The sequence below is a fragment of the Aulonocara stuartgranti genome, assembly GCF_965226115.1.
Source record: "Aulonocara stuartgranti genome assembly, chromosome: 10".
Classification (NCBI taxonomy): domain Eukaryota; kingdom Metazoa; phylum Chordata; class Actinopteri; order Cichliformes; family Cichlidae; genus Aulonocara; species Aulonocara stuartgranti.
Window position 1 is genome coordinate 35,259,011 of NC_138946.1, and position 16,788 is coordinate 35,275,798.

The 16,788-nt window shown below is 39.6% G+C and overlaps 1 protein-coding gene across 9 annotated transcripts in view; it reads left to right on the forward strand.

Moving 5' to 3' along the window:
• dmpk (DM1 protein kinase) overlaps positions 1–16,788 on the forward strand; it is a 93,005-nt gene that overhangs the window by 51,792 nt on the left and 24,425 nt on the right. For 6 of the 9 annotated variants that reach the window (XR_014279230.1, XM_082548818.1, XM_082548820.1 and 3 more), the window contains exons 3-6: positions 1,381–1,440; positions 14,094–14,177; positions 14,353–14,448; positions 15,669–15,817. Coding sequence is in view for 8 of the 9 variants with exons in the window: in XM_082548818.1 (XP_082404944.1) it covers positions 1,381–1,440; positions 14,094–14,177; positions 14,353–14,448; positions 15,669–15,817 (389 nt within the window). In the remaining variant the exon portion in view is untranslated. The remainder of the gene's footprint in view (positions 1–1,380; positions 1,441–14,093; positions 14,178–14,352; positions 14,449–15,668; positions 15,818–16,788) is intronic. The other 3 variants (XM_082548815.1, XM_082548821.1, XM_082548817.1) reach the window with 2 other exon arrangements.

The window sequence follows — 16,788 nt, forward strand, 5'->3', positions numbered from 1 at the left end:
AGGCGGCGGGAGTCCTCCACATCGCTCGCTAACGCTGGGAAGCTTCAGCAGTGAGTCACGGATATTAAGCAGCGTCTGTCGCTCATACACCAACAAAGAGTGGGTTTTTAAAACTACCAGGGACACCACTAAGAACACAAAACATAAATATTGCAGAACCGAGAGACGGCATGCCATGACACCCGGCGCCATCTTTATCTTACAGTTATTTAACAAAACAGGTAATTCCACTACTATTTAGTGTCACAGAATCTCCCACAGAAAGCAAGACCTCTCTCTCCAGCCTCCAGGGTATTCTGCACAGAGGAACAAATCGATGGTAGAACACAGCAGCAAGCAAGAGAGCTAGGCAGTGAACCACTACCACTAACACTGGTTCCAACAAAGACTAAAGGCAATCCATATTGACTACACTGTAAAAAAAAAAATCCTAAAAAAACAGTAATTTTCCGGCAGCTGGGGCACCAAAATAATACCAGAAAATAACTTTCTCATAAAAATACGGTTATTTTCAGTAATGACAATACAGTTTGTTGCCCTAATTTTACATGGGATTTTGCCTTTTTCAAGTGCTTTTAAACATTAAATTATGAACATTTTAACGTGATTAAACAATGAAATTACCTATAAACAAGGTAAATGAATGCAGCAATATGAATAATAATACTTAAATGTACAGAAATATACAGTTAACAGTTGGTTTAAATAATAATAATGGATTGCATTTATATAGCGCTTTTCGAGACCCTCAAAGCACTTTACAATTCCACTATTCATTCACTCTCACATTCACACACTGGTGGAGGCAGCTGCAGCTACAGCTGTAGCCACAGCTGCCCTGGGGCAGACTGACAGAAGCGAGGCTGCCATATCGCGCCATCGGCCCCTCTGGCCATCACCAGTAGGTGGTAGGTGAAGTGTCTTGCCCAAGGACACAACGACCGAGACTGTCCGAGCCGGGGCTCGAACCGGCAACCTTCTGATTACAAGGCGAACTGCCAACTCTTGAGCCACGAACGTCCTAAATAATATTATTTGATGTAAAAAAAAAAAGTTTATAAGAATCATTTTATATATTTTTTCATAGCATTACATTTGAATTTAACAGTTAAATTTTTCAAATAATGGACAAATATTTGTGAAATTATGATACATTTGTGAATGTATTTTAACAATCTACATATGCATATGTACAGACAAATATACTTAAAAAACAAGAAAATTATGTTTTATTACATTTACAGTGATTTTACGTTATTTTACATTTGAAATGTAAAATAACAGTCTATTTATGTAAATTTAATGATATTCTAGAAAAACAGTACAAAATTGTAAAATACACAGTAAAATACTTTTATATTACAATTTTGTTTTTTACAGTTTAGTCATCTGACCCAGGATTTGAGTTTGCCTGGACCTGTTAGTTATTTCTGTAAAGAGGTACAAGTTAATTTGTTATTTCCTGAGTGTATTATTTCGTTATGCTTTTGAGTTTGCTAGTTCTCAGTTTCTTGTTTAGTCGGTTCCCTTTCATTGCTAGCCTGTCTGTCTCTGTCCCAAGTTTCACTGTCTCTATCTCTGTCTCTCTCTCTCGGTCTCCCTCTCTCTGTACCTCGCTACATCTTCCTCAGTCATGTCTCTGTGTTTGTTTATCTGTTCCTTGAGGCTACGTCCACACATACACGGTATTTTTGAAAACGGAGATTTTCGGTTTTCATTTTAAAAAATAATCCCGTCCACACGGAAAGGCAGAAATGAAGGAAAACGCTGCTAGGAACATGCCAAAGCAACAGGTGGCGATATATTCCTAACCGTGCAGAAATGTTGGCCAATCAGAAGTCTAGAAGCCTCGGTGGGAAAAAGTAAACAAAGCTGGGGCATAGAAGCAGGACCGAGTCGTATGTGGGGATGGACAGTAACTGTGTGTATATGTAAGCATTTAAACACTGCAGAGAGTACAATTAACAGTAATAGTATTGTAGAAATTCATTTCACCGAAACAATAACGTGGCGCACAGTGTGACGTCAAAAAATGCGCACATCTTTGACGCTGCGTTTTCTCCGTTTTTCTCGTCCACACGTAAATGCAAAAACGGAGTTTTCAAAAATATCCACCCTGGCCGGAGTTTTTAAAAATCTCCATTTTCAGTGACCAAAAATGCCGTTTACGTGTGGACGAAAGGTGCAAACGCATAGAAAAATTTGCGTTTTCAAAAATACCTGGGTACGTGTGGACATAGCCTGAGTCTAGTTGTATATCTCAGTGTGTTTATGTTTCCTGTTTTATTTTGACAGTCCCTAGTCTCATGTGCGTCATGTTCATTTACTTCCTCTGTCTCATCAGTTAGATTATGTTCATCTGTGTTCCTCAGGTGTGTCCTCTCTGCCCTGATTTCCTTGTATATATTGTTCAGTCAGGCATTTTGACTAGAGACCGACCCACCAGGTACTACAAGAAAAGCCATAAAGCCTTTGAATGAACACAAATGGTGTTGTGACAGTGATGTACACTGTCTTGTCAAATCAAATCACTTTTATTGTCACATCACATGTGCAGGTACACTGGTACAGTACATGCGAGTGAAATTCTTGTGTGCAAGCTTCACAAGCAATAGAGGTGTGCAAAAATACAATAACATAAGAACAAGCAAAATATAAGAATGGGTAAATCTGAGAATTATATGCATAAATATATGTACAATATAAGAGTATATGCGCATTACTAAATTTCAATTTCAATTCAATTCAATTTTATTTATATAGCGCCAAATCACAACATAAGTCGCCTCAAGGCGCTTCATAGATACAGAGAAAAACCCAACAATCATATGACCCCCTATGAGCAAGCACTTTGGCAACAGTGGGAAGGAAAAACTCCCTTTTAACAGGAAGAAACCTCCGGCAGAACCAGGCTCAGGGAGGGGCAGGGCCATCTGCTGCGACCGGTTGGGGGTGAGAGAAGGAAGACAGGATAAAAGACATGCTGTGGAAGAGAGACAGAGGTTAATAACAGATATGATTCAATGCAGAGAGGTCTGTTAACACATAGTGAGTGAAAAAGGTGACTGGAAAGGAAAAACTCAATGCATCATGGGAATCCCCCGGCAGCCTATGTCTATTGCAGCATAACTAAGGGAGGATTCAGGGTCACCTGGTCCAGCCCTAACTATATGCTTTAGCAAAAAGGAAAGTTTGAAGCCTAATCTTAAAAGTAGAGATAGTGTCTGTCTCCCGAATCCAAACTGGAAGCTGGTTCCACAGAAGAGGGGCCTGAAAACTGAAGGCTCTCCCTCCCATTCTACTTTTAAATACTCTAGGAACAACAAGTAGGCCTGCAGAGCGAGAGCGAAGTGCTCTAATAGGGTGATATGGTACTACAAGGTCATTGAGATAAGATGGGGCCTGATTATTTAAGACCTTGTATGTGAGGAGCAGGATTTTGAATTCAATTCTGGATTTAACAGGAAGCCAATGAAGGGAAGCCAAAACAGGAGAAATATGCTCTCTCTTTCTAGTCCCTGTCAGGACTCTTGCTGCAGCATTTTGGATTAGCTGAAGGCTTTTCAGCGAGTTTTTAGGACTTCCTGATAATAATGAATTACAGTCGTCCAGCCTGGAGGTAATAAATGCATGAACTAGCTTTTCAGCGTCACTCTGAGACAGGATATTTATAATTTTAGAGATGTTGCGCAAATGGAAGAACGCAGTCTTACATATTTGTTTAATATGTGCATTGAAGGACATGTCCTGGTCAAAAATGACTCCAAGGTTCCTCACAGCGTTACTGGAGGCCAAGGTAATGCCATCCAGAGTAAGAATCTGGTTAGATACCATATTTCTAGGCTTTTCAGGGCCGAGTACAATAACCTCAGTTTGATCTGAATTAAGAAGCAGAAAGTTAGCGGCCATCCAGGTCTTTATGTCTTTAAGACATTCCTGCAGTTTAACTCATTGGTGTGTGTTATCTGGCTTCATGGACAGATAGAGCTGGGTGTCATCTGCATAGCAGTGAAAATGTATGCTATGTCTTCTAATGATACTGCCTAAGGGAAGCATGTATAATGTAAACAGAATTGGTCCTAGCACTGAACCCTGTGGAACTCCATAATTAACCTCAGTGTGTGAAGAGGACTCTCCATTTACATGAACAAACTGGAGTCTATTAGATAGATATGATACAAACCACTGCAGCACAGTACCTGTAATACCTACAGCATGTTCTAATCGCTCTAATAGGATATTATGGTCGACAGTATCGAATGCTGCACTGAGGTCTAGCAGGACAAGCACAGAGATGAGTCCACTGTCAGAGGCCATAAGAAGATCATTTGTAACCTTCACTAAAGCTGTTTCTGTGCTGTGATGAGCTCTGAAACCTGACTGAAACTCTTCAAATAAACCATTCCTCTGCAGATGATCTGTTAGCTGTTCGACAACTACTCTTTCAAGGATTTTTGATATGAAAGGAAGGTTGGAGATTGGCCTATAATTAGCTAAGACTGCTGGGTCTAGAGATGGCTTTTTGAGTAAAGGTTTAACTACAGCTAGCTTGAAGGCCTGTGGTACATAGCCGATCATTAGAGATAGGTTGATCATATTTAAGATCGAAGAATTAATTAATGGCAGGACTTCTTTGAACAGTTTTGTAGGAATGGGGTCTAAAAGACACGTTGATGGCTTGGAGGAAGTAATTATTGAAGTTAACTCAGAAAGATCAATTAGAGAAAAAGAGTCTAACTTTACACTAAATGTGTATACTAAATATGTATATCTACGTGTGTGTGTGTGTGTATGTATGTATGTATGTATGTATGTATGTATGTATATATATATATATATATATATATATATATTTATTTATTTATTTATTTTTATTTTTTTAAATTAAATAGAATAAACAATAAATTAAAATATACAGAGGTTTGCAGTTGGACATGTGCAAAACAAGTAGCATTCATATACAGTATGGAAATAGTAAGGTTTGTCGGTCGTACACAAGGAGACATGTGCTACTCGTGAAAAAATAAAGGAAAAGTAAAATTAAACACAAAAACCAGCTGTTGCTTGGGGGAGCTTGCGACGAGGCTGTCATACTCGGCGCCGTATGATTTCTATACATTTTACATCAGATGAAAACATTGGTTGTAAGGTTCAGATAATTATTTATTAAAAGCTAGACATTTAAATGAGAATAAGAAAGAAAAGTATTTCTTTGTGCCCCCCTTTCCCTGTTAATACCCTACCTGGCCCCCTGGCAAAACTTTGCTAGACCCGCCCCTGCACAGTTACCAGCTGTCAGCTACATAGAAAAGGATCCTGGTGTTATTTGTCTCTCAGAAACAGTTCATAACTTCCCTTCAAGTCATTCATGTCGCCTAAAATGTAAACCTGTTTCTCCATCACCTGTTCATGATGATTCACTGATGATTCAGTAAGGACTAGTGATGGTAAATTTGATTCTTTTTATTGAATCGAGCTTTGAAGTGAATCGGATTTTTTGAGTCAGTTGACCAGAGAGTGCAAAAAATGTACATTTTCACTCAAACTTAATTTGTTTCTCTTTTCATGTAAATCCTAATGCTAAGATGAATGATTCTAAAAGAAAACAACTATTTTATAGAGCAAAAAACAGCAAAAACATTTCTAAAATTAAGCAATTTCCTATCAAAATTGCTTAATAAACATTTATTTTGTTTATTTTTATTTTATTAGTATTTTCCTTAAATGTGTCAAATATATATTTTCTCATCTAAATGTCCACTGAGCTGTGAGCCAGGGGGCGGTAATGTGCCTTAACATTGGTTGCCAACCAAGAAGAAGAAGAAGAAGCTGTGAGCTAGGAGGGAGGGAGGGGGTGAGTGATTCGTTCGCTCTATGATTCAGCACAGGAGGGAGGGGGTGAGTAGCTCAAATGTGCTGTTAGCATGTTAGCACAGCGATGCTACTGTGAACCGAGGAGCTATTGTCTTAATGTGAGCTTCTACTCCAGTTTTCTTCCAGTTCAGAGCAGAAATTTTTTTGTTAAGATACTGGATGTTGTGTTTTTCTCCACAATTTAAATTATAAGCTAGATACATTACTGTTAACGGCAACAGGGATGAGTCAGTGAGTCAGTTGGGCTTGTGAATCATGATTCATGAGTCAGTAAAGTGATTCTCGAGTATTGAACGATTCGTTCATGATTCGTGCATCACTAGCAAGGACATCTCTTGTTTTCATGTTCACATTTCCCTCTCACCACATATCCAAACCGATATCAACACCAGCAGCTTTTATGGCTGTGGCTCCAGCAAACATCAGCTGATACTAGAAAGTAATATTAAATCAATTCTAACAACAGCTTATCAAGCATAAACCTGCTGCTGTTGTTTAGCATGACATCCACTGGTTTCCTCTTTCTGGCGCAAAGTGGGCGATAAACAAACGAGAGAAAAGCCAATCAGCTGATCACTGATCAGTTTCATGATTGAAGCAGCAACAAGAGAGGGAGGGGGAGAGAATGAAAGAAGAAGAAACAGGTGTGCAGCAACGACACAGACTAACTCCAGCTTTGAGTCTTTTTTTTCACTCTAGCTGAAGTACCTCAATACCATTTTATTCTATTTGTCTGTGATAAGATTGTTTTCAGAGCCATTGCCCAAGCAAGGGGGAGGGTGCATCCGACCTCCTCGTCTGTAATTGGTCCAGCAAACAAAAAATTACCATCAGCCCACCAGGCAAATGCCCAGTATCCCCGATGGCCAGTCCAGCTGTGGTTAGTGGTCTGTATTTTTCTGCAATTCCAGCAATAAAGCTGCTTTGAGTTGTGTTCTCCTTAACTTTTCGTGCCACACACAGCTGGAGACAGAGTTTTAATTCATTTGAAAGCCTTTTATTATTATTATTTTAAAGTATTACTTTTGTTGTATTAATATCCCTTAATAAGTCCTCGAGCCATTTTTCAGCCACTGCGTTTTTTAATTTCAAGCCATTTTCACTGTGTTGAATAAAATATAGCCAAACTTGCCAAACATATTTTTATTTTATTTTAAAATTGTGGTCTAAATTCATTAGATTAGCCTAAAATGGCTAAGCTACAGAAATGCATCCACCTTTAGTCCTCGTGGCAAAAAACGCCCCATTGAAAACCATCATAAACCCTATTTTTCATCCCAAATTTATCATAACATAAATGAATGCAGTTCTGGACTTTTCTGGGGAGTCGGGGGCTTACATTTGTAATTTTTTTATTTGGCCAGCAGGTGGCGCCATGTTTTCACATTTAAAGCAATGGTCCAAAATTCATTATTTTTCCCACTTTTTTTGTTGACTACAATGATTTTTCTGTCACTATCAATGCTGCACAATGGCATGTGTGTTTTTAAAAAATAATAAAGGTCTTTTTGCCTAAAAAAAATAAAATAAAGATCTTTGTGCCAAAAAAAGTTTTTTTTTTTGGACATTTTTGTGTCTAATTTCAAAAATCTTAAAATGCCACACTGCAATAAAAACAAATAACTATAAAAGCTAGAACCAAAACCAAATCTGACTTTATTTGGCTTCAAACTCAGATTGTTGATGCAGACTTTTTATGAGAATAAATGAGAATAAGCCGTAGTGCTGAAGTATGTCATTTTGACGACTTTTCCTGTCTGCACAGAAAACGTGCCCATAAACGCACAGAGTAGGAGTATGAGAAAATGTGAGGATACAGGAGAGTGATTAGACAATTGTCCTTCACAGATGATTTATGAGATTCATGACGGATATTTCAGAGGCAGAAACGATTCGACACTGTACCCAGGGGAGAGGAGATCATAAACAAGCTGTTCAATGTACTTAGAAAAATGGAAAAATAACTTGATTTCTGGCACACGCGGCGACTGTCACAGCAGCCATATCGCCTTGATCCGGTGATTGACACAGCGGCCGAACTATATATATACAGTTTTGGGGAGTAACGGAATACATGTACCGCCGTTACGTATTTAAAATACAAAATATGAGTAACTGTATTCCGTTACAGTTACCGTTTAAAAAGGTGGTATTCAGAATACAGTTACTTTGTTGAAATAAAAGAATTACACGGCGGTCTTTCCCTGTTTCATATGGTAGGCTATGCCCTCTCTATCTCTGGTAATTCCACGCTGATGGAAACCCAAACAAAACATTAAGAGGCTCAAATGACTGTGTCTCAATCTCGTGTCTCATAATGACGTGAAGAAATATTTTTTAAAATTATTTAATATGATGGCAATAGGCAGAGTGTTACAGGCATCGCCCTAAAGAATGTAGCCTCATGGGCAGTGTAGTCTGTGCTGCAGGGAGAATGGACTGTCATACCCGTTATGTGTCTGTGAGCGAGGGAGGGAGAAAAAGGAGAGTGGAAAAGTACGAGTTGTCACCGACCAGAAACGGGAGCTGGAAGCATGTAAATATAATAATAACCACTGCAGCACAAAAGAGTTCCTGACGAGCCCGGTTGTAAGTAAGCTATTAAGACTCGACTGTACACTGTGTTTGTGTTTTCCTCTGAAACAATAAGTTCCGTTGGAGCAGCCTTTCAACACCTCTCTCTGTCTCTCGCTAGCAAAGTTGACCCACACAACAAAGTAAAGGTAGTTTTCGGCTACGAGCCCGACACGGAATACATTTTAATAGTAACCTTCCCAACACTGTGTGTGTGTGTGTATATATATATATATATATATATATATATATATATATATATATATATATATATATATATATATATATATATATATATATATATATAAGATATTAGTCCCACACGTGGGAAATTTGTTTTGTCACAGCAGGAAGTGGACAGTGCAAAAGTTATGAGGCAAAAATTAGGATACAATAAGAATAAATACAGTACACAACTGTACAGAATAGAATAAAATAAAATACTATATACAGTATAATAAAATAAAATAAATATACAATAAGATAAAAATAGAATACAAATAAAAATGCTATATACAACTGAGTAAAAATACAACGATGACAGAAAGGATTATTGCACTTAGTATTATTGCATATGTATGGATGTGTGTGCTTGATCAGTTAAAGTCTTTATTATGGAGTCTGACAGCAGTGGGGAGGAAAGACCTGCGAAATCTCTCCGTCCCACACCGTGGGTGCCGCAGTCTCCCACTGAAGGAGCTGCTCAGTGCTGTCACAGTCTGCTGCATGGGGTGGGAGACGTTGTCCAACAGGGATGACAGCTTAGCCACCATTCTCCTGTCACTCACCACCTCCACTGGGTCCAGAGGGCATCCTAGAACAGAGCTGGCCCTTCGGATCAGCCTGTTCAGTCTCTTCCTGTCCCCGGCAGAGATGCTGCTGCCCCAGCAGACCAGGCCATAAAAGATAGCAGAAGCCACCACAGAGTCATAGAATTTCTTCAGGAGTGGGCCCTCCACTCCAAACGACCTGAGTCTCCGCAGCAGGTACAGCCTGCTCTGCCCTTTCCTGTAGAGGGCGTCTGAGTTATGAGTCCAGTCCAGTCTGTTGTTCAGATGAACACCAAGGTACCTGTAGCTGTCCACAGCCTCAATGTCCATACCTTGGATGTTCAGTGGTTGCAGTGGAGAACGCTTGTGCCTGCGGAAGTCTACCACCAGTTCCTTGGTTTTACTGGCGTTGATCTGGAGGTAGTTCAGCTGGCACCAGTCCACAAAGTCTTGGGTCAGTCCTCTGTACTCCTTGTCGTCCCCATCAGTGATGAGGCCGACTATTGCAGAGTCATCAGAGAACTTCTGCAGGAAGCACTGGGTGGAATTGTGGGAGAAGTCTGCAGTGTAGATGGTGAAGAGGAACGGAGCCAGAACCGTTCCCTGTGGGGCCCCCGTACTGCAGACGACCCTGTCCGACACACAGCCCTGAGTCCTCACATACTGTGGTCGGTCGGTGAGGTAGTCCAAAATCCAGGTAGTGAGGTGATGGTCCACTCCAGAGTTCACCAGCTTGTCCTTTAGAACTGAGGGAAGAATGGTGTTGAAGGCACTGGAGAAATCAAAGAACATGATTCTCACAGTGCTTCCAGCGGTCTCCAGGTGAGCGAGGGAACGATGTAGGAGGTGAATGACGGCATCATCCGCTCCAATGCCAGGCTGGTAGGCAAACTGAAGTGGGTCCAGTGATGAGCTTATTAGGCGCCAAAGCTGAGCCAGGACCAACCGCTCCAGGGTCTTCATCAGGTGGGATGTCAGACCCACCGGCCTGTAGCTGTTGAGGTCCTTGGGGCGTGAAGTCTTTGGCACTGGTACAACACAGGAGGTTTTCCAGAGCTGTGGGACTCTTCCCAACCTCAGGCTCAGGTTGAAGAGGTGCTCCATCACCCCACACAGTTGGTCCGCGCAGGACCTGATGACCCTCGAGCTGATGCCATCTGGGCCCGCTGCCTTCTTGCCATTAATCCTCCTCAGTTCCCTCCTAACCTGGGTGGTTGAGAGAGACAGGCTGGAGCCTTGTGTTGAGTGTGTGTTGGAAGCTGTTGTTGGGGGTGGGGGGGAGTGAGCAGGGTGAATAGAGGAGGTGTGAAGTGTCTGAGGTGGAACAGCAGCAGTGGGGGTGGGTGAGTCTGCAGCCGATGTTGCAGACTGCCTCATGGCTAAGTCAAATCGGTTGAAGAAATGATTCAGTTCATTTGCCCATCTCACATCCCTCCCAGGCAGAGAGTTCTGCTGTTTGTGGCCCGAGATGGTTCTGAGGCCTCTCCAGACTTCACCAACGTTGTTTTGCTGAAGCTGGTTCTCCATCTTCTGCCTGTAGCTGTCCTTCCCATTCCTTATCAGTCCCCTCAGCTCTCTCTGCACCCTTTTCAACTCCTCTTTGTCTCTGGACATGCAACTATATTCAGCTGTGCACAGCTCCTAAGGGATCAAGTTTATGACCATACGGGAGGCGCAGAATAGCGAAATATGGACAGAGGAAATTCGTGCTACTCACGTGGGCTGCTCACTTTGGCCGGTGTTTACAGGTCAAAGAATGAAACAATCCTTTGCCTCTCGAGTGGGAAATCCGGGCTACGATGTCCCACAACAGGTTTCATCACATCAGGACGCTGCGCTTGACGGCATGATGACAGGCGATGCCGATGACATGAAGACAAACTATACCAACGGCTGCCAGATGGCTGCCTTCATAGTGTGGGCGCACCACCTGCAGATGCTGTGCGTCCAGACAGAGACCTGTTTGGATGAAAAACTCGTCCCATTCAGAGGCAGGTGCAGCTTCAGGCAGTACATTCCAAAAAAGCCGGTGAAATATGGTATAAAGATTTGGGCAAAAAGGTACGTGTCATTACGTGTCAGTTACGCACGCATTTTTTTCATTCTTGCCCATTCTTGTCCAAAATATACACAGGTTTTTTTTCTTTTCTTTTGTTTTCATTTTTTGTTAGGTTGTTGGCACCTACTCCTGCAGGAGGAGAATAAATCGGTGGCTTCCACAACCTCCTTGGCGTCTCATTTTACAGTGACTGTGTGGACTATATTGTGGACATAAATCGAGCCAGTCTGGCAGTAGAGGAAATGACATTTCTACATTCCCAACAACATAAATGTTGAAGTTTATCCTTCTAAAATAAATGTTTTTCTGGTTCAAAGTGATCTTGTATTTTTATTTACATTTTTTTTTATTTTATTTTAAAAAACAACAAGGCAATAAGCATTTAGTGGTGGAAAAACGTGAAAACATGATATTTACTGCCCCTGCAAAAAAAAAAAAAAATGATGGATCAAAATGAATGTTGGTGGCAATTTTTGTCCCATATAAAGGCCTAATTATAATAACAATCAAATATTACTTCAAATGTATTTTCTGGAAAATTTTTAAGTTTTTTGTTTTTTTCGGCTAAAAAACCAGTGCGCTCATGTAAAGAAACTGGGATTTAAAGGGTTAAAACCCCCGAAATATAATTAAAACTTTATATATTTCAGACTTTCTTATCTGATTTAGTGCTCAGCTAAGAGAAAATAATTATTGTTGGTGAATTAAACATCAGTGCAGATACTGAAAATGACAGCATCAAGATGGCCTTTAATTGATTATTAGGCTCAATTGCCTTTGCTCAAAACAGAATAGAACTAACCCACCACTTTAATCACACTCTGGATCTTGTTCTTAAACTATGTTTAAGGATATAATTCTGACACCTACTTCTTCTTAATTGCCATGCACCAACACAGTGCATTGCAGCAATATCTTTGTGCAATATCTCTAAAATTAGAAGCATCCTGTCTCAGATTTATGCTGAAGAACTAGGTCGTGCATTTTTTACTTGTAGGCTGAACAATTGTAATTCATTACATGCATGGAGAGTACTGACAGGGACTAGAAAGAGAGCAGATCTTGCTAATCCTGGCTTTTCTTCATTGGCTCCCCGTTAAATCCAGAATCACATTTAAAAACCTTTTCCACACATACAAAGTGTTGAATAATCAGACCCCATCTTATCTTAAAGACCTCATAGTACCATATCACCCCAAAGGAGCACTTAACTCTCAGACTGCTGGCTTACTTGGAGTTCCTTTGGGGATAAATAAAGTCTCTCTGATTCTGATTCTGTTCCTGGGATATTTAAAAGCAGAATTGCAAACAGAGCTTTTAGCTTTCAAGCCCCTCTTCTGTGAAACCATCTTGGATTTGGGAGACAAATGCCCTCTCTACTTTTAAGATTAGGCTTAAGATGTTCCTTTTTAAGGGCTAGATTAGGTCACCCTGACTCCTCCCTTAATTAATTCTACAATAGGCTTGGGCCACTGGGGGCTTTCCACGATGCACTGAGAATTCTTCATTCATCTCTTTTTACTCACTATGTGTTTATACAACACTCTGCAGGTAGTTATTATTAATCATCAGGCTCTCTTACTGTCTTACTCCCCTCACCTCCAACTGGTTGCAGCAGATGACTACCCCTCCTTGAGTCTGGCTTCCTTCACACTGTTGCCAAAGTGCTTGCCCCTAGGGGGTCATCAGATTGTTGGGGTTTTCTCTGTTTTCTCTGTATAATTGCAGGGTCTTTACCTTAGAGTATAAAATGCTTTGAGGCAACACTGTTGTTGTGATTTGACACTATATAAATAGAACTCAGTTGAACAAACTGAATTGAAAAAGAGCAACCAAAAGAACAAAAAAAAGTTCCCCAAAGCAATGCTTTGAGCTATTATAAATTCAAAATCCTGCTCCTCACATACAAGGTCTTAAATAATCAGGCCCCATCTTATCTTAATGACCTTGTAGTACCATATCACCCTATTAGAGCGCTCCGCTCTCGCTCTGCAGGCCTACTTGTTGTTCCTAGAGTATTTAAAAGTAGAATGGGAGGGAGAGCCTTCAGTTTTCAGGCCCCTCTTCTGTGGAACCAGCTTCCAGTTTGGATTCAGGAGACAGACACTATCTCTACTTTTAAGATTAGGCTTAAAACTTTCCTTTTTTCTAAAGCATATAGTTAGGGCTGGACCAGGTGACTCTGAATCCTCCCTTTGTTATGCTGCAATAGATGTAGGCTGCCGGGGGATTCCCATGATGCATTGAGTTTTTCCTTTCCAGTCACCTTTCTCACTCACTATGTATTAATAGACCTCTCTGCATTGAATCATATCTGTTATTAACCTCTGTCTCTCTTCCACAGCATGTCTTTATCCTGTCTTCCTTCTCTCACCCCAACCGGTTGCAGCAGATGGCCGCCCCTTCCTGAGCCTGGTTCTGCCGGAGGTTTCTTCCTGTTAAAAGGGAGTTTTTCCTTCCCACTGTCGCCAAAGTGCTTGCTCATAGGGGGTCATATGATTGTTGGGTTTTTCTCTGTATCTATGAAGCACCTTGAGGCGACTTTTGTTGTGATTTGGCGCTATATAAATAAAATTGAATTGAATTGAATTATACTGAGAAGTATTCTGATATTTGGCAGGTGAATGAGTGTTTGTCAAAACATTCAAATATTCCAATAAGCAATGTTTCATTTGTACATAATTCGATACAGAACACGACCATCTCTCACTGTTAGAATGTTTTAGACAAATCACCAATTATGACAGTCTTCTCGTTTTGTGCATCCAATTGTTTAAGTGGTTATTGTGCTGCTTTTGGTCTTGTCACTACCACAGGTCGCAGTGGCAAAGATGCGAAACACACAACAAGTGTATGCTCTGAAGATTATGAATAAGTGGGACATGCTGAGGCGAGGAGAGGTACACAAGCACAGATAACCTCACATTCACAACACTAAGAATAGGGTTATGACAACATAATGGGGACTCAAACTTTAAATCTATAAGGTTTTTGTTATTGATAATTCAGCATTATATTTTTCTGCCTGCTGCTTTTCATTTGTCTGGCATCGAGTTCTCTTCATGCTTTACACAGACAGCATGTTACCAAGAAGAGAGGGAAGTTTTGTTAAGGGGTGACAGACGCTGGATCACAGAGTTGCACTATGCCTTTCAAGATGATAACTACCTGGTATGTTTATACATGGTCAATCAGATAAATGAGTCATTCCTACTATTCGGTGCCATTTCAGTGTGATCACTCTTCATCAAAAAATACAAAATTTTGAATTATTTTAACATTTCATCTAAAAGAGGGATTTTCAACCTATAAGAAAAATGTATTGGTCCAGCTAAGGATATTATATTATAATATTTTTTAAAATCAAAGTCTTTACCCATGACGTGCCAAATGTCCACCCTGTTACAGGACATTCAATTTTCTATTAATAACTGTTTTGAATACACAGTTATAGTAATATTTACATTTTCTAAAAGCTACAATGTCCCTTTTTAAAATCTGCAAGGAAATTTCATGTTACAGTGCATAGCAATAACAGGGGTGACGGTAACAGGGGGGAGATTTTATGCTAAACTTAGCCATTACTACTAGTATGATGAACAACAAGCTAGTACATGGTGACCACTAAGAACCATTTTTAACATGTTTATTAGCCATATTATAAAAATTACAAAAAAAAAATTGTTTCCACTATTAATAAGCGTAACAGGTTGGACGTGTTATGCTTTGCCACATTACAAAATCTTGCTAAAACATTGAAAAAAGGGTTGATTAAAGAGTGGTACTTACTCGTCTTCTTCTTGAAAGTTTTCCCTCCAAAATATGTTACATCCGGGAGTGTCATGTGACTAAAAGAATAATCAGGTGATGTGTTCTATGGAATTCTTATCAGAGTAACAGGGGTGACAGTTGATTCAGGGACACAACATTTTTTAAAGATTTTAAGTATTAAACATGCATTAATAATAAAAAAGAACATTTGGTGAGGAACATTAGAAATAAGCCAATCCAGAAATGATGAAAAATCTAGATTTATTTATTTTTTTAAGTTATATTTGTAACTGAAGTCGAGCAAGCATGACTGGGGACATAGTACTTTAGTGACTTGTGCTAAAATAAAAGTAATTTACTTTTAATGTATTTATCCTGTGTATATATCAATGTGTTCTATGGTAGAGGGGGGTTAAACATACAAGAAAATGGTTTAGAAATAAGCATTAGACAAGTTTTACACTAAATATACCATATTATGTCATTAGGACTCAAATGGCACCGAATAGTAAGAATGACCCAAATATGTTTTACAAATGTGTTGTCTACATTTTAGCATTTTATATTTAACTTGAATCCGATTACTAATTTTCACAACCTTCCAATCCCTTCTCACTCAGTACCTGGTGATGGATTATTATGTAGGTGGAGACCTGCTGACTCTCCTCAGTAAATTTGAGGATCGGATCCCTGAGGACATGGCTCAGTTCTACTTGGCAGAGATGGTTATGGCCATTGACTCAGTCCATAGACTGGGTTATGTGCACAGGTAGACTGCTTATTGATTTTTTACTTTTTTTTTTTCTTATTTAGGGCTACAGTCATACACAGCAAATCCAGCATGTCCAAATTAACACTGTCGGATTTGATTTCAACACTATTAAAGTGTCTATATGGGTCCACACCAGAGTGTTAATTTAACTCTTTTTGGAGAGTTGGTACGTTAACTCTGATTTAGTGTTAAACACCAAATCTGTCTGGAGTTGATAATTTAACACTTGGTGTTAAGAGTTTATATATTAACTCTCAAAGAGTATTTTAGTTTAACTACATAAGAGTTATCTTCTAATTCATTCTAAAAAGCGGGAATTTTACTGTTCTGAACTTCTAGAAATTTCTTTTGGAAATAAACATTTACTAAAAAGATGCAATGGTTTTTGAAAAACATTTATTCTGAACTGTGCAGCACAATTTCAAAACATTTTCTGAAAGATGTAACAGTATACATGTTCTCACTTTCATTAGAATTTTGTTTATCAAAAGGTCTGACATGGTAAATGCAAATAACAGCATTCTCATCACTTATTTCTTCAATACAATATGCATGTCCTTCATTCATCCCTTTGTGGAACTTCAACGCACTTCTGCTCTCCCCCATATTCCATCTTCACAAGCATATCCTGTGCAGAGATCGAATAAAAATTAGTTGACACTAATTAATGGCACAAATAATCCAGTAAACAATTGCAGCACAGTAAAAAAAAAAAGGAATCCTCTTTGAGCCATTACTTGCGTAAAGTATTTTCCCAAAAGACAAGGACACAGGCAACAGGTAATACTGAACTAAATGTAAAACCTCAACCTTTTTAATTTTTACCTAAACCGTGTGCACAAAACTCTGGAGGGATCTATGCTAACGTAGAACCCAGTCAGGACGTCAGCTACTGCTGTTTGCTCGTTTTTTTTTTTAATGGGCGATCGTTTTCAGGCTTCAAGTAGCACCATTATACCAACATTTCA